The 24,845-nt window shown below is 37.6% G+C and overlaps 1 protein-coding gene across 2 annotated transcripts in view; it reads left to right on the forward strand.

Annotated features, from left to right (window-relative positions):
• LOC110474601 (ubiquitin-conjugating enzyme E2 E2) overlaps positions 1–24,845 on the forward strand; it is a 200,422-nt gene that overhangs the window by 142,638 nt on the left and 32,939 nt on the right. For both annotated transcript variants that reach the window (XM_021538105.4, XM_021538108.4), the window contains exon 4: positions 21,278–21,410. In XM_021538105.4, the coding sequence (XP_021393780.1) occupies positions 21,278–21,410 (133 nt within the window). The remainder of the gene's footprint in view (positions 1–21,277; positions 21,411–24,845) is intronic.

The following is a 24,845-nucleotide window of genomic DNA, read 5'->3' on the forward strand; positions in this document are numbered from 1 at the left end:
CTCCCCTCGCAGCTCCTCTTTCTAAAGGCATGTAAATTTACACAGCCTCTTCTTTGTGTTGTCCTCTCCTTCATACTGTGACAGCCCCTTCTAGCTCGAGAAATGGTTGAGCTATACCCCCTCTACTGGCGAGTGATTTTCTGCATTCAACTAAACAAAATCCAAAACTAGATTTGGAAGGAGCTTTTTTTTATTATTATTAGAATCAGTACAAAGTTCTTTCCAGTCTTGTTATAGCAGGATTGGTAAAAACAGTAAATGTTTTTATTCTCTAAGAGGAGAATCTGGATCCCAGAATATGTTCCAAATATCATACAGTTATCTGGGAGCCTCTGCTACCAACTTGCCTGTGTTTAGTGGGAATAATATTCAGCCTATTGTTGGTATAATAGGCTTTGTAAGAAGAATTTGCCTGCTTTTTTTTTTACCATCATAGGCATAATTTCATATATATCCTGTAACAAAAGGGGAAGAACTGAAGAACTTGTGCATATCTGTAGATTTTCCCGTTTTTCACACCTTTATTTTTCCCCCAAGAACCACAGAGAAAGTCCTGGGTAGAGGTAACTGCTTCAGTAACCTCTGAAACATAAGGTCTGAATAAGCTTTCCTCACCATATGGATAGAATTTGAGTCCACACTTATGCAGAATGAGGATATGAGTTGAATTTAAGTCACAGAATGGTATATAACGAAAGTTTTTTCATATCCAGTGTTTTGGGATTTTTGTGCTTCTTATTGTTAGACACCCAACAGAAAGTATCTAAGCCCACAAATCAGTTTGTTTCAACATGGGAAAAGAATTGTAAGATCACTCTAGAACTTGTCAGGGGGTGAGTTTCTAAATAATATGAAGGAAATTCAGAGTTTGATGACTTGTGGCATGACAATTATTAATAGCATGAAACTGGAAAGATTTAGAGTGTATTTCAACGTCATGCTCTCTGTTGTGTTCTTTGATGCACTTCATCAGTTTGAAGGTAAAATCCCACATCTTTGTTAAACATAATTGGTATATATATAACATAAATCCGTAAGAGGTTTCAAAGTAGACCATATTTGTAAATCAAGAACTTTGCAGTGTTCTTTTCACAAAGTTAGGTATATCACATATATATCCAAAAATCATGAAACTGCAAAGTCACCATTCATCAGTTTTAACAACTGTGTTTCCTGATTTGATATGGCTTTGTGGATATGTGACAAACTATATTTCAGATACAGGATTTTTGTGCTTTAAAGGTCAAATGTTTCAAATATATTGCATTCCTAATCAACATTGCATTTTATTTGCAAGCTGGAAATTTACTTTGACTTTGTATGTTAGAGAAGGGAAATAGCTGTGAGCTGTTTTTTGGCACAGTACCATGGTTAGGAATGAGTAAAGTAAGCAAGAAGAATGAACAGTTATTTCTTGCTCCACAAAATTACTAAGGACAAGAAGATTGTATTTGTCAACTCCTCTGTGTATGTGATAAATGATAAACACATTAAGTCAGCAAATACACACTTTCAGCAAATAGGTAATTCTAGTTGCTGATTCCTAGGTCATGCATATTCTTGTCAGCAAGCAGAAACTATTGAAGAGGTAATTTAAAATCTTAAATAAAAACCAGGTGCATCTTCTCTGACAGCCTTTTATTTTTGCTTTAAAGGGTAGCTGTCACAGCACGTGCTCAGTGGCCAGTCCTGCTCACTCCAGAGGTTGCAGTAATGTAGTGGAGTCAATTGACCATGCTAATATTTATTTAAAGGAAAACATCAGGATACAGAAAACCAAGTTAAAAGAAGTCTGAATTTAGATGTGCTCTGAAGAGGTAATGCATATGGAAGATACAAAGTGGTACTGATTTTAGAAAATATGTGTGGGAGAAGCTCTCTCCTTAGCCACCTGTTTGCTTCAGGATCAGCGTGTGTGTGTGACCCAGACCCATTATGGGAGAGAGACTCCACAATTTTAAACTTTAGAATGAAAATTTTAGAAGAGGTTTATTTTAGATAAATACTTTTAAAGGAGCTAGCATAATTTAATAAATAGTAAATACTGTCTGCAGTCTAGTCCAAGTATATAATCCATACATAGACTTTGCCAGCATTCACATTTAACTGAGTGAATGAATGTGATGCTGTAAAATCTCATTTAGCCTAATGAATAAACTCTTTATTTCCTATTCATACAGTAAGTTATTCCCAAGGAAGGCAAATGTGAATATAGACTAACAGATCAAATTCAGTCCCTCCTGTATGTTCAGACATGTTCTCTTTAGATGTTTCTATGCCAATACATCACTATATTGCAACTCTTTGGTGGTGACATGTGCACACCGAATGATTGGGAAGCTGAGTGAAACTTCCAGGCAGTAGACAATGCGTCATCTCCCCATAATCTTTTAGTGTGACATTGCTGACAATTTTTTAGTAGTCCTGCCTTGCTGTACTCCAGCTCTGCTGTGTCCAGGGCTGAGACCCTCTCAGTGTTCAGTGGAACTATCTTCAGCTGTGTCAGGCAGTCAGACCAGGGCAAGCACGGCACCACTGGGACGTACCAGTGGCTTAAAGGACACTTTTTCCTCTTGACTTTCAGAAACTCCATAGCAAATGCCCTCATGGTAGGTGTGTTTGGTTCTGTGAGAGCCAGGATAAATGGTGCCAAGTATCTGCTGAGCTGAATAGATCAGTACACAAGCCATTTCTTGCCAATTTATGAGGTCAGAAAAATCTTTTGCTTTCTGCAGATTGACAAAACACAGACCCAAGGTGTTTGCTGAGATATAAATAAGCCAGTTGACTGACTTTGATCAGATTTGTCTTTTTCCTGGTAATGAAACATTTTCATTTTCTAACCTTGAATAATGTTTGGAAATGCAGAGCTTTTACCTGCCTCTTTTCATTCCCTTCCATTCTGTTGCCTCCTCTGAAGAGAGGAAGCTTTTTATGTTGTTTTCTCTAAGGGGAAAATATTATCTTATGCATTGAACCTGGAAGAATTTTTATGTTACTCTGCTTTTCTCTGGTAGTGTGTATTTCTTTACACTGGATCACATTCTGATGGTGCTGATCTTGGGAGAGAATTTTGTGTAATTATCTTTATTCAGCTGTTTAATTTTTATTCCATTGCGAGCTTCTAGAATCCACTTCAATGATTTTTAAAAATTATTTCTGTAGCCTTTTGTTTTCCTAATGATCTTCCTCAGCCAAGTTTAATCCTCTGTAAGCCAGCACAGCTCTGAATTGCATCATGACAATGTTTGTCCCATTACTTTCATTTATGAGAGGTTTTTTATATATGCATGTGTTAGAAAAGGGGGGTGTTTTTTCATTCTGCTACAAGCAGTTCTGTTGGTACTGACAAACTCTTGAAAGATATATCTTCTGATAAGAACACACTGGGGAACATAAAGAAAAGCAGAGTGTTTATTCTAGTAAAAATAAAATCATGGAAATGTGTGTGTCCTCAATAGAGTATGATGTATTGTGATTGTCCAGCGTATTTTTTAATATGACACAGTGTGATAGGCCCATAGAACCACTGAATAGTTTGGGTTTAAAGGGATCTTTAAAGATCATCTAGACAAAATAGGTGCATGGGCAGGGCCATCTTTCATCAGGTAAGGTTGCTGAGTGCCCCATCCAGCCGGACCTTGAATACTTCAGAGATGGGACATCAGCAGCTTCTCTGGACAACCTATACAAGATGTTCTCAGCATCCTCTTAAAAAGCCTTCTTCCTTATATCCAATCTATATCTACCCTTTTCCAGTTTAAAACTGATGCCTGTCAAGGAGCCTGTTGAGGTCCCTCAGGATAGCTCCCCTTCCCTCAGAGCATACCAAGCACACCCCTCAGCTCGGCGCCATCCACACACCTGCTGAGGGTGCACTCAGTGTCACCGTGTCACCAGTGGAGATATCAAATAGTACTGGTCCCAGTGCAGACCCTTGGGCAGACAGGTACTGCCCAATTTAAGGGAGAAGAGCAGAGCCTATAAAAGCCTTTTTTAAATAAAAAAGAATGAAAATAATTTCGTATTGCCATCTGCTCTGTGGCAAATATGCTGATTTTTTTTTTTCTTGTGGTATTTTACCTTACTTTCTTACTCTGGTTGCATTCATCTGGTTACAGAAAACAAGTGTGATCCCTGTGATAATGGATGTATTATTCTAAGTTCTCTTATTGGGAGAATGTGTTTTGTGCATCAGTTTTCATATCTGTTAATACAGGGACAGAAAATCACAGAGCAGTAGAATCCTCATATGAAAGATGTTATATTAGTCATCAAGGGAAAATTGCCAATTAAAGTATGTTATAAATGGTTCCACTCTAAATATTGTTTATTCTGCCCATTGACAGAGATTTTGCTTGTCTATCTTAAAGTAAATAGATCCCTTATAAACAGTGAATCTGAATATGTGCTGAAGTATTCTACTGATTAGAGGTACCACAGTCAGCTTTCTCATTTTCCTCTCCCTGCAGGATGCATTGCAGTGAGGCTGAACTTACTTCTGTAATTAAAAAGATTAAATTACAACAGACAGCCACCAGCACACTAAGGTGTTGTGTGAGGAGGTTTGGTCTCTTCACCTCAAGCTCTAAAACCTGTTTCCTACTTTGTTTTGTGGTACAGCAGGTACAGATGTTCAACACGAGACATCCTGATTTTGAACTTCTGCTGAACAAATGAAAACCTGATTATGTTTCTTTGAGCTGATAACAAGTCTTGGATTCTGTGCCTGCTGTGGGTACTTATCACATGCTCTATAACCACAAAAAGCAAAAATACCCACTGAAAATTCAAAATTAAACTCTTAAGGCTATTATGAAATATGCCATCCTTGGGCAATTGAGAACTAAATAGGCCTTCTTTATTAATGCCTTCTGGTAGTGTACTGACTGAAAAATAATGCTATAAAATAAATTTATTTCAATTCCTAGAATATAACTCCTCACTTTGCTGTCAAAAACAGTAAGCTGCTTCTTGGAAGCATGGATAGTGAGAATCTTATGTCCCTAAATAGCTTCATGTACACAAAACACTGTTGTTTACCTCCATATGTATTTTTAGTACTAGGTCCTAACATTTGGTAATGACCTGCAGATAATTAATGACTCCTCTTTGTAGTACTGTCAATATTTTCCTTGGCATCACCCCATAGAAACATTTTATTAAGTTTTTGTTGTTGTAGAGCAGCAACTTGCAGCTGTGCTATGTGTGACTGCAGAGAAATAACTTCCTAAATCTGTTCCTTCACCCCTCAAGTCCAGGTCTTTTTCTTTGTATGGCCCACAGGAAAGTACTAGGCATTGCTCTGAACCTTTCTTTTTTTTCTTCTGTGTGGCTGTATAAGAAATGTTATTTAATGAATGAAGAATGTCTTTAGTGTGGGTTGTTAAAGGATTTGAGAATATATTTGGCATGGGAACAGCTGGCCACCCCCACTCCTCAGTCAGGAGTTTCTGCTTCTGGGTCAGTCTCTGGTGAGGAGGACTGGTGTGAAGTATTTTAATGAAGTAAACTACTGTCTTTAAAATGCCAGAAAAATAATTGTGGATGTATATTCGAATAGGCATTTCTTGGATGTTGATTTTTGGGCATCTGTGGTGGCTAGCATAACAAGACCTCCCTGAAAAAAATAATTTCCAATGTACATGTAAATACATTTTATGAGATTTGGAAGTAATTATAAACCACAGAGGCAGAATACTGTGGTGAGTTTCACTGTAAATCCCAGAAAAGGAGCAAAAGGTACAGAGCAACTTCTGCTCATGATGTGATTACAGGGGTAATAAGTTATTGTCAGCTGAAGCCCCAAACCACTTGGATTTTATTTGATTCATTAGTAGTGTATTAAACTGGGAAAAGTATTCTGGTATTGAAATGTACTCTAGGTAGCTATAACAAGTATGCCAAGGCCATATGTAATAAATAACTATGGTGTTTTATAGCTGACAGATGAAAAATACTTGAGGCTATTATAGTAAAACAGAAATGAAAAGGGAAGAAAAAATGTATGTGCCTTTTTTGAGGTATGACAATGCAAAACGTATAAATAACATTGTTGGGGAATCCTAATTTGCCTAAGTTGAGAAACATAAATTTAAATTGTATTTGAGACACTTGCCACATTAAATATCTCCTGACATTTTTTCAAAATATGTGAAAGTTCAGAGATAAAGTTATTCATACAATAAGGTGTAGGGACATTTTAGATAAGCTCTCCAAAGCTTGCAAAATGAAAAAAAAAAGGAGTTAATATTTGCAGATTTTCCTCAATCTGTGAAGTAAAATATATTTTTTTGGTTTATGAAGTTAAAGTAAGGAATGAAATAAGACAGCAGTCTCAACACAAGAGCAATGGCTGTTGCTAATACTGCTTAATTTGCAAAAAATAAAATTATTTTTAGACCGCTTTTACTGCCCACTGTTTATGCTAGTTTTGTTTAGCACAAAAGCCTGTAGACAATGGCAGAGAGATTTTGAAGGACATGCTGTGTGTAATTTCTGTTTGTAAATATTATGATTCTGTATTTAAACACAGTATTTACAGTCACATCCAGGGAGGCAGCTGACTGCTCACATTTGGGAGTACTTCTTATTCACACAGTCATGGTTTTGGGGAAGATAAATATACTTTACCTGTCAACTTGCCAGGACCTCAGTTTCCTGATTTTCAGCAGAAAGGGTAGTTCTTTGCTCTAGATTTTTTCAGAGGGAGTGACTGAGGGGCAGGGGTGGGTTCTGTAAGGTAGTGTAATTCTTAGAGATTTTGTCTATTTGTGTAGTTTCTGCTGCAGTAGCATAGCAAGCTGGAACATGGAATTGGCATGCTCTTAGAAGTTCAAAAAAAGAAGGAAAAAAACCTCACTGCAGTAAAGAACAGAAAGTTAACCTTGAAACCAGACTGATTATCTTTCCTTCAGTTTACTAATTCATTTTCTCCTGTCTAGTGCTACTCTGTTTGACCTGTTACCTCTGCAGAGAAAGTATTCATGTAAAAGTGCTTAATTTTTTTTATTGTAGTAAGATTTGAATCCTGAACCCAACAATAAAATTATTTGAAAGTAAGTATAAAAATGCAAATGAAAATAAAAACTTATTTTAAATAGGGGGTATTCGTTTATGAAGAAATGTACACCAAAAATGTAATACATCTAGATTTTTCGAACAGGTTAATAGACTTCCCAAGTTAATGAGTTCTCATATTTCACACAGGAACAGACATTTCAGTTCTTCATGTCAGAGAATTGTATTTAAATCATTCTGCACAAAAACAGATTCCCTCTAAAGTGATGGGAATGGAAGTGAACCAACAAATGTGGTTCATATTTTCATGTGATTCTGAAATACTGCTGCAACAAAGAAACCTTGATCAAAGCTTGGTGGTTTCAGGGACCAAACCACCTTACCCTGCTTTTTTATTTTGAAGGTTTGGGGTCAGGTTTTTTTGATCATCTGAGGTTACAGTTTTCAAATCATTTTCCTAACATGATAAACTGAAAACAATTTAAAGTAGGTCAACTGCTTTAAATTTCAATCTACAATTATACAAACAGGATTTTTTTTTTTTATTCCACAAGACTCGTTAAAATAGGTGATTTTAAATTTGCAGGCACAGCATCATGCACATTTTATGTTATAAGTGGTTCGTAAATGTTCTTTTTTGTGCACTGTACTGAAGTCAAGGAGAGTTTTGTCCCGATATCACTGAAACCCATATCTACACTGGAGTACACAGAACTGAGCCTTCATTTCCCAAGAAAGCTGTGTGTCACAGCTTCTCTGTATTGGGGTTGGAAGGGTGACAAAGTACTGGAATTGCCCAGGAAAGAGGTGGAGTCACCATCCCTGGATTGCATTTAAAAAAAGTCTGGATGTGGCACTCAGTGCCATGGTTTAGTTGAGGTGTTGGGGCTCGGTTGGACTCAATGATCTTGAAGGTCTCTTTCAACTCAGTGATTCTTGTGAAATCAATTCAGACGAGTAATGTATTCCATAAGGGGAAGAGTGCTCATGTATTAAACACTGCTGAATTGACTTCTTCATTGTGTACATCATGCTCTGAGGTTATTCAAGATCAGTTGTGGAGCCTGTGGTATCTTTTACACAAGAGTGTGTCTTGATAGGAGTTAAAATCTACAGGAAATTTCTGTATTCTGACATTTTCCCAGTCACATTTCCCATGTTTCACAGGGATGTATGTTTGTGTACCCGAGTGCCTTTGGGTGGGTGAGGGGTTGCTTTTCAGAGCAGAGCTCCAGTCCTCCATATGCTATACATTTAATTTTAAATACAACATTTATGTATTTTGAGGGAGCTGCACTAACTTGCTAGTGTTGCCTCAGGGAGAAAGGAATTCTTTCATGCAAAAATTGTCACAGGCAGTGAAGTGATAGCTGAAAGTAGCTGGCCTTATTAAGCAAAGTTCCTGGAGGTGTTTACATGTCTATGTAGCTGTAAAATAGTCTTTCTTCAGTCCTAAGTCTTTTTCCTTTTCTCCCAGTGTTTCAAGTTAATATATATTTTGTTATATGTGAGCTTCTGTTTAGAAAAAGATTGTGAATAAAGACTAAAACCCATTTGCATTACTTATGTGGGTAGCTCAGTTGCTTTCAGTGCGTCTACTTGAACAAACAAAATAAAAACAGATTTAATTCCAAATCCTTTTACTAACCAGCAGGGAAGAATACTCATTGACCATAATAATAACAACTTAGCAGAGTAGTAGATGTCATCTATAAATTATACACATTTTTTAGTCATTAAGTCACATTAAGCAGTACTAAGTTTTGCCCTCAGCATAAGTAGTCTGTTGCAATTGCATCTGTCTCTTCACTATGCAGAGAACATGAAAGGAAGATTGTGTTTTACCCTATTATCTACAAAATTGCGAAGCTATGAAAAACAGATTACTATTAATAAACAAAATATTCTTCAAAGGGCCATGCATACAGTTGTGAGGAAACAGCTGCTCTCCCTTCCAGAATATACAATTGGCAAGTACATTAATTTTAAAAAAAGATTATTTTGAAAGCATCAAAAACAGTAAAAGTGCAGAAACTGTGACAAGAATACATATGCACATTGTTGTGATTCACTATGATCTGACAGAGGAACACATTTTCCTCTTAATACAGAAAGGGGTACATTTTAAGTCTTTCTCAGGCAGCTGGGTTTCTACTAAATTATAACAAGCAGTACAGGTGAACCATTGGTGACTTTGATCATATCCAAGTAATTTAAATAGTAATATGGCCTGAATTTTCTCCACCATGTCTTCCCTTTGCATTAGAAATTAGAGACCAGGGCATTTTTATGTAAAGCTCGTACACCAAACATGGGGCTTTTGAAGAGTACCTACCAATGGTTACAGCAATTAGTAGAGATACACCCCTAATTAATGGGTGAATAACCAGTAAAGACAGGCAGCTGTCTGGCATGTGTTCCCATGGCATTCTCAGGGCCTCCACCAAGACCTGGCACATGCAGCCAGAGTATTTTCCTCCCATCCATTGCCAGCAGGGCTGGAATCAGCAGTGATAATCTTGGGACTTGGGGTGTTTTTCCACTGAGAAGTGGATTTGTAAAAAAAACTATTCGTTAGATTCAGACCAGCAAAGATTCTCCAAGTACAAACAACTTGGACAGGAGCCACATAGGCTAGAACAGAACCAGACCACAGGATGAACACTTCTGTAGCTCATAGTCATTTGCTCCAGCTGTTTTCCTTGAATTCACAAGATTTAAGCAAGCTTGATTAGGATAATAAAGATAAGCAATAGCACATGATAAAGATAAGTAATACAGCTCTAATGTTTATAGGTTATACCACATGTTATTTTTTCACTGTGAATTTTTGCATGACTGTGTTCTGGGGTTCTCCTCATGGTGGTAGCTCTGACTCAAAGACCAGCCGCTTGTCACTTAGTGCAGACAACTTGTAATACTACGAGTAAATAAACAATGATGAGAGCAGGTATCACCAGCAGCTGAGCCAAGGAGTTGATCTGGAACTGAAAATGGGAAAGAAAACACAAATGTAATTTTCATCATGCAAAAAAACATCTGTGTGAGTAAGGACTCCAAGTTGTTGTTGCCAAAGAAATTATAATGGCCATTTCAACTGTTGTTGGTATTTTATCTTGATGTAGGGAACCTATGCAGTGACTAAAAAAACTCACCTTAAAAATGTGATGTTTAATTCTTCTAGGACAGTCATTAATTGTGACTTACAGATCAGAATGCTGGTTCCCTCTTACTAATTAGAAATGTTGATTCTTCATTAGATAAGGTGTCATTTCTTATGTAGATCATGTGTGAGGTCCTAAAAGTAGTGAAAGTGTCACCTGAAATCTTGAGAGGAATTTTACAGAGCTCTGAGTTCCTCAACTCCATCTCTAAGGTGAAGACTGCTTTCACCAGCAGGTACCTGCACCCTGGCTGTTTGCCTTCCCATCATGAGAACAGAGGCAGAGTACTTCTTCTCCCCCCGGCCTTTCCCTTTCATTGTGACCTTCAGGTGACAAACAAGCATCCTTTTCTTAAACTGATTTTGCCATTATTCTTCTCAGAAGCACTTCGTGTTTTTCAATCCTGCTTTTAAATACAGGCAAGAATGAAACAAAGCCATTTATAGGAGCAGTTTTCTAATCAGAAGTTCTATCCATGAGGCACCGTGGAGGTGTTTGTACTGAGGAGAATGTAGCCTCGTGTAGTTGTCCCAGGTGAGCTCCACTTTACGAAAGAACACATTGGAACAATCTTGTTCTTATAGTGAGGTCTGTGGCATCACCATTTTTGGGACTACTGTAGCAACACTTGGTACTCCAGGTGTGATTTTGAGAAGATTCTAGCCACTTCAGAACAGAAGACCTCCTAACATTAGCCCTAAAGACTCTCCCAAAAGATCCTAGGAGAAAATGACGCTGATGAAAAAACAAGAAATTCCTTTATATTTAATTTTCAGTTTACCCTGCCATGTAGCCAGATAAGTCCCCTCACCCCAGAGACATTAAAAAGTCTCAACAATATTCTGTTGACTAAAAAGAAGCCACATTACTGGGTCCCAGTCTGACTCTGGCTTGTCGCCGTTCATTTTGGCTGGTAAGCCAAATGGTGTAAAGTTCACACCTTGGACATTGCTAAGAAAATTGCCTGTAAATGGTGATTTTTTTTTCTCACAGAAGAAGTCGGAGAGTGGGCTGCAATGGAGGCAATCAGTCTCAACCAAGGGTTGAGATATTTTAAGGTTTCTTTCACCTTGGACCTGTGGCTGGTCTCCATATTTGTAGTAAGAAAATAATTTCAAATTAAGGGGAAAAGGTTGTGAAAATGTGTCCATTTGCCAGTAATTTCCAAGTGTGTTTTCTTCTGTTTACCAGAGATGTGGAGAAATAAGACAGCCTCTCAACTAAATTGACTAAATAAAAGGAATCTGCTTTTGAAGTATATGGATTTCAGAATCAAATTTCCTTTTTCTGTGCCTGTTGGCTTTATAGGCTTGTTTACTCAGGAGGAAATGACTTGTTTTATAATGTGTTTAACATCATGTTAGTTAATCTCTGGCATAATAAAGAGTTGTTTCCTTGTGTAAGCAAGCATTTCACATGTAAGCATGTGTGAATCTCACACTGAAATGAGGGGGGGTCTGTATCTAAGCCTGTTCTTCTGTTTACAAAATGGACACGAGCAGACTTGGTTACACAGCTATATTATATACTTGAGATAAACTGTAAATAGTTCTTTAAATTTGCTTCTCATTGCTTCCCCTCATTAATATTTTGGAGCAGTTTTACAACCAGCTTATGTATAAAAACTAAAGTCTGTATAAAGTGTCACAAAATGGAAATCTCAGAATCAGTCCCTTCAGAATAAAAAGTTGCAAAATTATCTTGTCGCATAAGGTTTCAAAATTTCCAGGCTCTTATTTAGACAACTGCCTAAGGACTCTTAAAAGTTACAGTCTTGAACAAATTAAACTTTAGAGGACATTGGATAAGTCATTTGCAAGTTGGGGAAGGATTCAATGACTAGTGGATCACCTAGAAGAGCAGCTTTCTGAGGAACAGAGAATATGCAGACCTTGAATGATACTACTGCCTTGCCTTGTAGCATTTATAATAATCAGAAAGTGTGGGTGTACACATATTAGAAATAATCTGTCTAAATCATTCTCAGTTACTGAACTGTCTGACTGTGGCAGTATATTTTTACACTAATATTTTTTAAAGTACAGTAGTGTAAAGATCTTTTTTGGATAACACTTGAAAAAATTTCTGTCATGAAATCAGCAGTCCATTATCTCAAAGTGAAAGACGTTAGTTGAAGTTCAGTAGATCCATTCATCACTAATACATCGTGTGTGGCTTTTTTGTCATTTTTCATCATGTCTGATAAAAAGCAAGAATTTGCCATCATTTTTTTTTATTAGTGATCAAATCAATATATCAAATGCATTTCAAATCCAAAGCTTTCAGTGTGTTCCACACATTCATGAGAAGGCTTTCTAGCATGTTTGAGTCTGCTTTAGTCCTGTCTACCCCTCTCTCCTGCATTGCCTCTAAGGTTTCCACAGAAACTAAAAAGTCAGTGCTGTTTTAAAGAATGCTTTCTTCCCTACTACACCTCTTAAATCTTCCAGCTGCTCTGGGGTTTGTGTGTTATCTGTCTGCACTTATTCACCTCATCCTTTTAAATTAGATTTAAAATTTAAAAATACAGTGCCTGGTGGTGCCACCCCACTGTTGCATGTCATGGATTCTGATTAACTTAGAGAAGAGATAATAGTGAATTACAACTGTTGTCAGCAAAGGGAAATGTTGTGAAATTAAGAAGGTAGTTATGTTTTGAAAAATAAATTACAATCCTGGGAAACAAAAAAACCTCAAGGAAAAGCAAATTAGGAGTAACATGGAAATAATATCACTTGGCAACTTGCAAGGTTGGAGGTCATGTTAGAAGGTCCCAGCCTATTCATTCTTCTGTAGTGTTTTTCATTCCTAGGTACTTGAGGTTTTCTCTTTTACTAAAATAGGGCTACAAATCATGCTTGATATAATTTCCCATAGAGACAAATCAGGCTGAAAAATATTTTATCTTTTTTAAACTATACAGTCAATTTCTGGTAGGTTAAAAGAGCTAGAACTTCAGATACTGGTATTACTTTAAAAGAAAAAGAAACAAAAGATGTGGCAAAAGGGAATTGAGCCCATGGGTGTGTAATAGGAGGCGAATGATTGTTTCCTACTCTGAGCAAGGCAAGCCTTCTGTGGAGGGTTTTATGTAATTTTCTTCAGCTGAACAAAGCGGAGAATACTTAACAAAATTGCCATTTTTAAAATCTCATTGTGAATACTCAGCATGCTGTGATCATACACTGTGTAATGGTGTTTGCAGTGAATAAATTGCTGTAGATAGTATAATATAAATAACTATTTTGTGCATTAAGAAGCAGTTCTCTTCATGATGGTTTCTATCTCAGGAATGCTCTGAGGACAGGGCTTTGGAGAATAAAACATCAAAGTGCTCTTTGAATAATATCAGTCTGCTAAAGCATGAGGATATTTTTAATAATTTTTAGCAATATTATTTAGAAGCAAATTACAAAATCAACTAAGTGATACTTACATTGGTAATCTATTTGATATTAATAATGTGGCCCAGACTTACTAATTTTAAAGACAACACAGCTTCACAGTTTCAGCCAATAATTTTTAATGACTCCCGTGATAGGATAAAATTTATTACAAGAAAAAAGGATTTGCTTCATACAGACTTTGGGCACATTGTTCAGGTGTGCTGCAGGCTTGTTGCAAGCAAGAAAGAGGCAGGAAACCCTAAAGTAAACTGCGTCTCACTTTGGATGATAAATAAACCTCTAGAAATACCTTGTTAAAACTACAGAAGACTGAAAATTAAAAAATGCTGTACCATACTGAATTCCAGTGGTCTCAATAAGCATAAGAAGCAATGTCAAGCAATACCCTGTAATACATTATTGCTCCTTTAGCAGCTCACTGGGATCAGTTTTCCTGTATGTTCTTCCAGTCAGGTATGCCACAAACATACTGATTCCTAGGTGTACATGAAAACGGTAACTGGCTTCAAAAAAATGCCCATAATAAGAGCAAGATATAACCACTTTGAAAGAATTGCAGCCTGACTTGGAAAAATGTCTTTGTATCCTCCTTCCCTTGCTGCTTGCCTAAAACTACTTTAAAAAGAAAAATATGGTCCTTAATGAAAGATGGTCTCAGTCAGAAAACTGAAAGAGCTGGAAGAAAGTCTGATTCAAAAATTTCAGCTGAATTCTCTCACTGCAATGGAAACTAAGTGGTGTAAGTGATTTGTCTGATGTGTCTCTCTCTACCAAAGCCTTTCTGAGTGACAAGTGGCCCAATCACTTCAACCTGTTTCCATTGTGAATAATTAAGTCTAAGGAAGGATACCTACTCAAAAATCATACTTACCTCATCTAATAATATTGATATTACAACATATGTGAGACATAAATTCCCATTTATATTGTAGGTTGGCCAAAAATACTGGATCTATCATAGACGCAAATTCAAGTGTTAGGTCATGGTAAGGCAAGATTTTTCAGTACCTGTTGAGTTTATTTAAAGTAAAATTAACAACTCTTCAAAAATGTAAATATATATTGTAATTCATTTAGAGTAAAGAGCTAATTTACTTAGAGGACTTAGAGCAGATCTCTTGGGCCTCAAATTTAATGCTGAAAAAATTCCAGGTTTGGTCTAGATTATAGCTAGTAAGAATAATGAGCATCTTCCAGCATTTTAATAGTGACACTTCGTTGCACTGTCTAGATGAAGGAATTGAGATGATGATAGTTTTAATAATTTATTTGATTGATTAATTGAAAAGGAAGAGTTTTGGGATTTTCAGCATATTTTCAGGGGGAAAAAATACATTTAAAAAATACTATGCATTCTAAAATTGGTGGCTTTATTTCTTGAGGAAAATTTAAGTCATCAATATTATAGCCCAAGTAAGCATTTATCTCTAATTCTGAAACGGTTTATTTCTTTAATTGTTCTTTGATTTTACTCCCTGGAGACCAGCTTGCTAATTTTATTCATAGCAGAGGTATTATTAACCACACAACAGCGCCTATTGCCACAGGCAGTCTCAGTGCTCGCTGCTATCTCTTTGTTTTTGTTTTGTAGAAGTGTATTCTTTTGGCTGCTGTGGCAACTGTTTATTACATACATTTACCAAAGTACCTCCTGATATCACTGTAGCATCTGGGTAGGCAGCTGTGATTCCCTTTCCCTTCCCTACGCCGCTGTCGCTGCAGCTCCCACTCTGCTGGCTCTTCATTTTCCAGGGAAGGAAGGAAACAAAATTACTGTACTGTAATAAACCACCCCAGTAGCATTTTTCACCCCCTCCTCACTTCTGGAAAAAGGTGCAAAAATAGCAGAATGTGTTGATGGCCTTTGATGAGGGAAAAGGAAGCAGGGTGTTAGGAGGAGTACCTGAAGTGAGGAAGGATCCACCATGATGAAGGGGCAATGATTTGTCACCACACAGAGAGAGGGTGGGGGAGAAACCACTCTCAGGCAGAAACTAGAAAATACATGCACTACAAAGAATAATAGCCAGTGACAAGGGTGTTATTAATAAGGCTCGAGGGGTGGTGGGTCAGGTGGGCTTCCAGGTTGCAGAGGAGATAGTATTGGGGCAAAAGCTGAAGAAATTCAGCAGATAACCTGTACTGGTGGCACCATCTGTATCCTAACACTGCCTGTATCCAGTGCAAAGCTACAGAAACATGGCAGTGGTTTACAGGACTGTGATGCCACTGCTTCTCAATGGCACTTTTTTTTGCATTTTGTTGAATAGGACTGGCTGGGTTGTTGAAGTGGGTGTGAATCACCTGGTGATGTACAGCATAGCTGCGGCTGATTTGCTTCTTCCCAGACTGAGATTATCCAGCAACCACTTCCCCAGCACAGCCCCACTGCTCATCTCATGGTTGTCCCTAGGCACAGGGTCAACCTTGAGCTGTGGTGCAGACAAATCAAAGACTTTTGCTTAGAAGTCAGTTTCATCATTATCACCTTAGTTTCATTATTGGCACTGTGTTCAAACCAGAGAGCAGGGAGTATACTAAGTTTATTTTAATGAAGCTTCATATCTGCTTCTCAAGAGATGCGTCTCATTGAAAGCTGAATCTGCAGTCTTCTGGTTTGCCACATCCATCTTCTCCCCTCACCAGCTGTGCACTTAAATTATTTTGCCAATCTTCTGGTACTTTTGTATCCACTTTGCCCTCTAGGCAAGAGGCTTCCCAGAAGCATTCAGAGAAAGCAGCTAGAGGCAGAATCTGCTCCTGTATATCTGTTAGATGTGCAAAAAATGGGATTGCAAGAAACTGTTGTAATACATAGAAATGGAGATCATTCCGTAACGAGCTTCTCTCCTCAGAAGGAAAACTCCTAAACGTTGAAGCCAAGGCTCTGCGCAATAAAAGATGAGGAAGAGAAAGAGCCTTCCATGTGTCCTTCTTTTTCCTATTGTCATAAATTAGCGGAGATAGCTGAGAGGGACTGCATCCTCCACAGACTGCAGCCTGGTTCTGGTGTGTGTTTCTGTGTGCTGAGGCAAGTCAGATTATATAATGCAATAATAGGAGTGAATTGCTATAGACAATGCCATGGAAAGTGAATTCATGGGTATTAGTATGATATCCTGGTTCTGCTTTATTCTTCACTGTTATAAAAGCTCACTCTCTCCACAAGAATCTTTCAATTTCTCTCTGAATCCTGAGGAATAGGAAGGCCTCCAGCCAATGTGCTTTCCTATTTTATTTGGCCGGACCAGTTCCCTGCCATGCACTGTTCATGTATCAGATCTAGAAAACCATTGAAGTTAAAATCCTACATGTTTTGTGCTACAGGCTTTCCTTTCCCTTGTGTTAAAGGGCGTCCACTTTAATGGTGGATACCAGCAGGATTCAGAGACCAAGAACAGAAGGGAAGACACTGAAATAGTCCTCATTTTCCACCTTATCAGAAACACACTACAAGTTTATGCTACCTCAGTCACAGACACTGGGAAAGCATGTGACCCCCACCTCATCAAGAAATATAAGGTAGATTAACAATGATAAAATTATTTTGACCAATCTGTTTTGTATGACTACTTGATAATCAAGGTAGACATGCTTATTTTTTTGACCTTCTTTATTTTCACTTTTTAAAATTATTCTCTGGAAGTTATGTACATTTGTATACAAATGACAGATACAAATCAACTGTACTTTAATAACTTCTCCAGATAGGTTTTCATCTGGTATATCTCATGGGTGCTTTTGTTTTCATAAAACTCTCTCAATACATTATTTTGCATTTAATATTTTAGGATATTTTAAATGCAGGAAAGCTTGGTGTTTATAATGCATTGCACTGGGCACGTAGTTTTTAGCTGCACTACTTTCAAGTGGATGCCTGCCTAAAACATATTGAGGGAATAGAAAATACTCCATGTGGCAAGCATATTTTAAAGCAAATTTAATTCAGCATATTTTAAAGCACAGTTAATTCAGCTCTAGTAGCATTTAAAGTGTTTTGCTAAGAACTGTAACTGATGTCCATACATTTCACCTTCAAGTATCTATGGGAAGCCATGGCAGAACTGAAATAGAGGAGAGGCAAAGGAGAGTGGAATAAAAAGACCATTTTATTGTTGTTGTTGTTTTCACTCCTTTGTCCTGAATTTCATACACTCATACCAATGTTGTTCTGGAAGAAAACTGGCTCCACGTCCACCTATTTCAGCTCTTCCAGTGAGCAAACCTCTGCAGAGGTGAAGTACTCTGTGGAGGGTCTCATCAGCTGTAGAATAATAGCAGCAGACAGCTGTCCCTTGGCAAGTCATGAATAACTTCAAGTCTCCAGGAGCTCAGCTGCACCTCCTTGGTCCCATGTCACATATTCCGCCTGGGAGGTAACACTGGAAACGTAGAGAACACCACTTCCAGAGCCACACTACAACCTCTCTGCTGGATCCTTGATTGCCCCACCCTGCAGAGTCACTGGGTTGTCAGCATCTGGGCTCACACTGGGAAGCTGCACTGCTGGTCTGACAGCAGATCTGTCCTCCTAGGAGTTCATCCAACTACCTTACAGTTCATCCACTTCCACCTGCAGCTGCCCAGCCACTGTTATCTCTCCCTTGGAGCTGACCGTGTAGCAGCAGGCTTGTCGCAGGCAGCACGTGTGTGCTCTGGCCCTGGGTCAGCTGAGCTCAGGACAGATTTGCCTTTTGCTGAGAGGGTTCACATCTGAATCTGTCCTTCCAAAGATTACAGAACTTCAGGCACTGAGCTGTTTGGTGCACTTTCTTTGAGATCTGTGGTTTGGTTGCCAGTAACTTTAATAGAGCTGGAATATAAATCAGACTGAATGTAAAACATTTGGGCTTCAGTGTGTTGGGCAGATATCCATGTAGAAGAGAGAAGGGTAATCAAATCCTCTTGCATTTTAAACCTTATAGAATAAGTCTCTGGCTTATGTCTTGCACATGTGGGAATTTTCTCTGGTGAAGCCTGTTTGTGTTGTCAGTACTGTGGACGAATAAAAGGCTTAACAATTAAGAAAGAAGGAAAACAAAGATAATACATCTGTCAAACTTTTTTTATTATTAATGCACAAATGAAAAACTGTGATGCCTGTGCATGCTGTTGCCCTTAATACCAGCTGTTGCCTGTGCACATGGGCTGGTATTTCACATGGCTGAACAGCCCTGCTGCCAGCAAGCACTCAAACAGGCAGCATCAATAACAGCAGTCTTCCCACACTCTATACAATTTAAGCTATTCTTCAAATTAATAATAATACTTAATAAAGCTTCATCTCTCATTTGCAAAGAAAACCATCAATTAATGTTAATCAGCGTCCTCAGAATGTGATCAGGCTGGGCTTGTAGCTGGACGTGCTGAAACAGTTCAACTGGCAGATGGAGCATTTTCCAACTATTCTAATTAATGACTGCTCATTTCAAATGTTAATGCAATTAAATAAATAGGCAAAACAAATAAAAATAATATACAGTATGAAACTGCTACTATCAGAGAGAATTCTTATCAAGAAAGTCAGCCTCACTCAGACCCACAAAGGTCCCAACTATTCCCCCCTGGCTAAATTAATTCTAAAAGAGCTAGGGCTAGCTTTTGTTCCTTATTTCTGACCATTTCTCTGGGAATGACATTTATATCACTTCCATTTTAACCTCCTGGCATCGACTGAGAAATTGCTTCTTTAAGTGTTAGAACATTTTCCTACAGAAAATGAGAAGGGATTCCTTTCATATATTAGGGGCTTTTTTGGTGTAAAATTTAACTTGCCTTGCTTCTTGTCTTTTCTATTTAAAATAATTGCCTGCATTTTTTTTAGGAGTTTTATGTGAACATTGTATACCATACCACTGATGCAGGATTGCATTTGTTTGGGCTTATAAAGAGTTCAATTAGCCCCTTAATGCCTAGTTCAGTCACAATTAAACCTTCCCTGTTGACTCAGGATTGGTCTTTGTAAAAGCAGTGGAGGTGGTTTTAATTATTCATTCTCTGGGTTGTTTCTTACAGCAGTCTCAGCTGTGCTTTATTATTCAAAGGTTAATGCAAACTGAGAACTGGGTAAATTAAATTTGTTTGGCAGCTAGCAACCTGATGTATTATCGACACTGTGAAATATGGATGGCAACACTTCTGCTATTGTGCCACTTAAAAAGCCAGATTTCATCTTTAAAACAATTGCTAGTTTTGTTACTATGGCTGATAGAAAATGAACGTTCCATAATGTTATTGTCTCTGTAACCCATTATTGTTGAGAAGGCAAGGTAGTTTAGAAAGCCAAGAAGCATTAACAGCTATTATAGAAAATGGATGTAGGTACCATGACTAATGAAGTGCTCTGCACAGGACTGAGTCGTGCAGCTGTATTCAGGGAATCATGCAGTCAGAAGTTTTAATGAAGGGAGCCCAAGGAATTGCAGGTGAAAGCAGGTTTTATTAACTTCCAGTGAACAAAACGAATAGTTGAGCAGTGAACATGACATGATGTCGTATAATAATTGTATACCTTGGGTACATTGTGAGGCATGGAGCATAGCCAAGAGCTTTCAGCTGTTCTACACACTGAGTGATTCCACAAACCCCTGTACGCTGCAGAAACCTTCACTGCAAACATAACAAGAACTGTTTCACAAGAAATGCCTTCAGACAATACCACATCATTTTTTGAGATATCTACCAGCACTGCCTTCCTCTAAAAAATATTAATCAGATATCTGGAAGTCACCATTCCAACTGATCCTAATTAAAATTCAGGTCCTGTAATCAGCAGTCTGTGAACAGAAAAGAAGTCTTCATATGCTTTTAGAGGCCATCCTGAGTAAAATACATATTTGTATGGACAGGCATTATGTTGTATGAAAGGAGGCTGTGTTGGCTTTTAGAAGAGTCATGCTCAAGAACTTTTATTAGTTAGTATTTTATTTCATCTTTTTTAGGAATTCACCGCACATGTGAGAGATTTTTCTTGTTTCATACAGGATTTTGTTTTGTACATTTTGAATATTATTTCAGTACTATGTTTTTAACTATATTTCAGTACTATGTTTTTAACCAAGGACTTCGAATTAACATAATCCAACACTTCCTGTTGGATTTTAAAAAATTAACATAACCCACTTCCTGCTTATATTATTTTTAAGATAGGAGAATGATTGCAGAGCAAAGCAGCCTTCTGTGGTAGTGACTGGAGACCTTAGGTTAGGAACAAGTGCAGCTGCAAGGTTGGTTGTACCCTGCTCATTCTTTAGTACAGCCTGTGCTGTGTAATATGTGTAATTACACTGCTACTGACTGGGGAGGTAGGTGGATGAGGAGGTAGGTGAAAATAGGATGGCTCATGAAGCAAGACAGTGACAAGACATCTCAGCAAACTCTCTGTATCCTTGTACTGTAAATACTTCACATCTGCCCACTAAAATATTTGAGATAAGACAGTTGAGAATTTTTCTGTGCTTATTTGAATAATTTATGATGTGATTTAATACTTCTTCCTGGCTGAATATATCACTTCTCTGACAGAGCTTAGGACATCAGATGCATGTTCTATATAACTTAATGAATGTAATACACAATTTCAGTTTCTGGTGTTACAGCAAAACCAGCAGTACTACTGGTAGAGTATAACTGATGCAGTATATCCTTGATTGTATGTGGTTATTATATTTTTGTTTTCTATTTTAGTGCTGGACCCAAAGGAGACAACATTTATGAATGGAGGTCAACTATACTGGGACCTCCAGGGTCTGTATATGAAGGTGGAGTTTTCTTCCTTGACATAACCTTTTCACCGGACTATCCTTTTAAACCACCCAAGGTTAGTAGAAGGATATTCAAAGTCTGATAGGAGTCTTCTCCTGCTGATATTTTTTAATGTGTGTGTTGGTATATCATTTTAGGATGAAACATAAAACTTTCAAAACAATAATGAATTTTTAAACTTGATTCTTTTGATATAAGGAAGTTAAATAACTGGCTACAATTTGTTTGCATGCTGCAAGTATAGCTGAATCCATATGGATTTATTTAGCAAAAGGTTGCATAATTTCCAGTAGCTATTTTTTAAATTTGGATTTGTTTCTAATATGAAAGTGCTTATATTTGAGGTGCACCCTTTATATGTAGCTGAAGGTACTTAATCTTTCCTGTTCACCCATATAATTCACCAGGCTTGTATGGCTGTCTGGACAAAGGTATGCACCTATTTCACTACCCCATATAGTATTTGCAAGTGAAAGATATTATAAGTAATCGCTTTACATCAGTTTTTTGGAAGAATGTGGAAAAATATGGCACTGAAGTCCAGAAACTAGAGTGACAGAGATTTACAAAAATCCTTAGGAATTCTTTTTATAATGCTGTCTATAATGATACCAGCCAGAAACAGAGAGCTGTATCAATACCATATAGGTGACAGATCATTACTATGATTAACTTGAAATGTCAAACATGAAAAATCTAGTGGTTAGTAAGACTGCAAAAACCAAAATGGGTGGAATGTGGCAATACAGAGCATCATCTATAACCAGTAGTAATAATTGCTGGAGGATCTCAGAATGGGACATTATTGCTTGATCACAGGATTTTTGCAAACTACCTGTGTAATTTATAAAAAAGGCAAACATCCTCCTAAAATGCATCCTCTGGTCTACAGAGAGAAGGAATTACCAATGTGAGATGCATGATGCTTGGAAGTCCTTATCTGGAAGACTGAGGGCAAATCTTAGCACACATGCTCAATAATTGGAACAGAAAAGAGGAAAATTTATCCCACAGAGCTGTTAATAGAATCAAATAAATTGATGGGGCTGTTTTCCATTAAACAGAGTAAAAAGAGGTGCATTGTTCACCTTGCCACTCTGGAGAATGTGTCTGGAAGACCCCCATGGAAAGAGCTATGAGATCAAAAATATTTACCTTGTTTCTGATGCATTTATGAAAGGATGGGTGTGCCATGTTGATCTATTATAGAAGGATATTGCATTAAAAGGGAGAGAAGACAATTCCTATTTGATTACTTGAGTAGATTATTGAAATGTAAGTACCTATAGATAGAATTTTAATGCCACAATAGTAATGTTTACAGTAGTAGATAACATTGATATTACCAGGAAAGGTTTTGTAAAACAAATGAGAGATGTGAATGCAAAGCACTTGTCATTTTGTAAATTGAACTTTCCCAGCCAGTAACCTAAAGATGGGTGAGTATAGCAGTCTAACTTTGTTTCCCATTTTTAGTGTTCCAGTTTATAGAAGCCTTGATGTCACTGAGGGGTCTTAGAGCAGTTGTACACCTTGCTGACTGCACAGTTTCAGATTTAAGCAGATGTTGTTGCACAGTGAAGAAAGAATTTTAAATTTTATAATATCTCCTTCAGTTTGTTAAAGCTCTGGGCATGCTGAGCTGGGGTCAATCCTGTTCTGTTCTTCCCCGTCCTGTTTTGCCTACCTCCCCCCAGTCCAGCCCACTGTCTGGACAAGGCTTGTTTTAGCAAGTCCTGTGTATTTACTTATTTCTTGGGCTTAGTCTGTTTGTGCTAGCTCCTGTGAAGGGTTCAGTCCCCCCAGAAACTAAAAATCATAATTTTTAGGGGATAAAGTGGCTTTATGACATATAAAATAGAGCTTGAAGTTCTCTCAGAGAGCTAATACAGAAGAACTAGCTCTGACAGACAAGTTACAGGGAGGTCTTTTGTCATTCTCTCTGTTGAGCCTGTTGAATCTTGAGGCAGTGTATGCAATAAACACCTTTTTAAAATAGAAATTGAAGGTTCAGTTTGCCATTTCACCACAAGGTAAAGTCTTTTTCAATCTGCACTCAGTTGTGCTCGGCAACTGTGTTATTTTGAGACATGAGTAATGCAGATGTGCATTGCTTATTAATGAAATGTCAAGCAAAGAGGTGGTTCTTGTCCTGCTTCGTAATAGATTTGATTGTCTGCCTTTATCCTGATGCCAGTTGTCACTGTAAGAAATATGTGCATCTAAATCATATGCAAATGTATTGCTTGGTAAAGAATAAGAGAATTGATGATGCCATATTGTCTCAGTAAACGACCAGTTTTATGTTGACAGGAATTGTCATCTGTAAAAAAGTAATGGGTGTGTGTGCACAGGGGACTAATGTCAGATATAACTGTGTCATAAGCCTGTGTTGAACGCATGGATTCTTACTATTCACTTCAGCCACAGTTCTAAATGACCCCTATTTTCAGTCCTGCTGTATGACCTTGCAAACTGTTGCTATTTCATTAGATATATAATTTCCAGACCTTATGAAATTTATTCATAATTAAATAGTTAGGGAAATCCCTTTAATTAAGTAGCATGGGAAAACCACTGCTTATCATAAGGTAGCTGCCTGTCAGCACTGCTGGGAAAGGGTAGTTAAATATGTTCTCCCCAAGCTGATCTCTAGCAAAAGAAAGGTCCTGAGTACGTGGAACATACCTCATGGCCTCACAGTACGCTGCTATCTGTGTCACTGGGTGTTGGCATCTCTTCTACTTCTCCACAGGTTGAGGATATTTGTGATACTTTGTGCTATTCTCAGAATCATATATTATAGGGTTATGGGCAGAGATGATTTTAGACTTCTTTGTAGTTATATTCTAATTTTTTCTAACTCCTTATGGCTCTATCATCTTAAAAAACCTAATGATAAAGTACAAGACTGTGAAATGTACTGAGAAAGACATAAAATGTATCCTGAGTGTTGGGAAGATTACCTCCCTTTAAGAACAGCAGAAAGGGTCTAATTCACATTTTTCACTGTGATTGAATTCATAAATTACTCCTGAGATTTCTGTGGGCCATTTTCGTCCCTCATTCACTATGAAGTAAGGAAATATTTAAACAAGTACTGTCAAAATTGATCTTCCAAAAATGTGACCACAAAAAACCTGGGAAGAAACAAAAACTCTATTTCCCAGATGCAATTACTTGTCCCAGCCTGGGCTTCCAAAGCCAAATTCCCACATCACATAACACATTCACTGTTAAGGGGCCTAATCCATAGTGTGTTAAAATCTGCAGAAAGATCCCTTTTCCTTATCTCTTCTCAGATGTTGTGCACTCCACTATCACATCCATTTATGTGTATGTCACACATGGATCTTGAGGAGGGTAAAATAATTTTTCAAGTAAGAAAAATGCATTGAAAATTTATTTTAGGTGTATGTCTTTTACTTTTATTAGCATCATTAAAATATGTTTGTGGTGTAAACACTGTTCAATTTGTGCTATACAAAGT

The sequence above is a fragment of the Lonchura striata genome, chromosome 2 (assembly GCF_050655825.1).
Source record: "Lonchura striata isolate lonStrDom1 chromosome 2, ASM5065582v1, whole genome shotgun sequence".
NCBI lineage: Eukaryota > Metazoa > Chordata > Aves > Passeriformes > Estrildidae > Lonchura > Lonchura striata.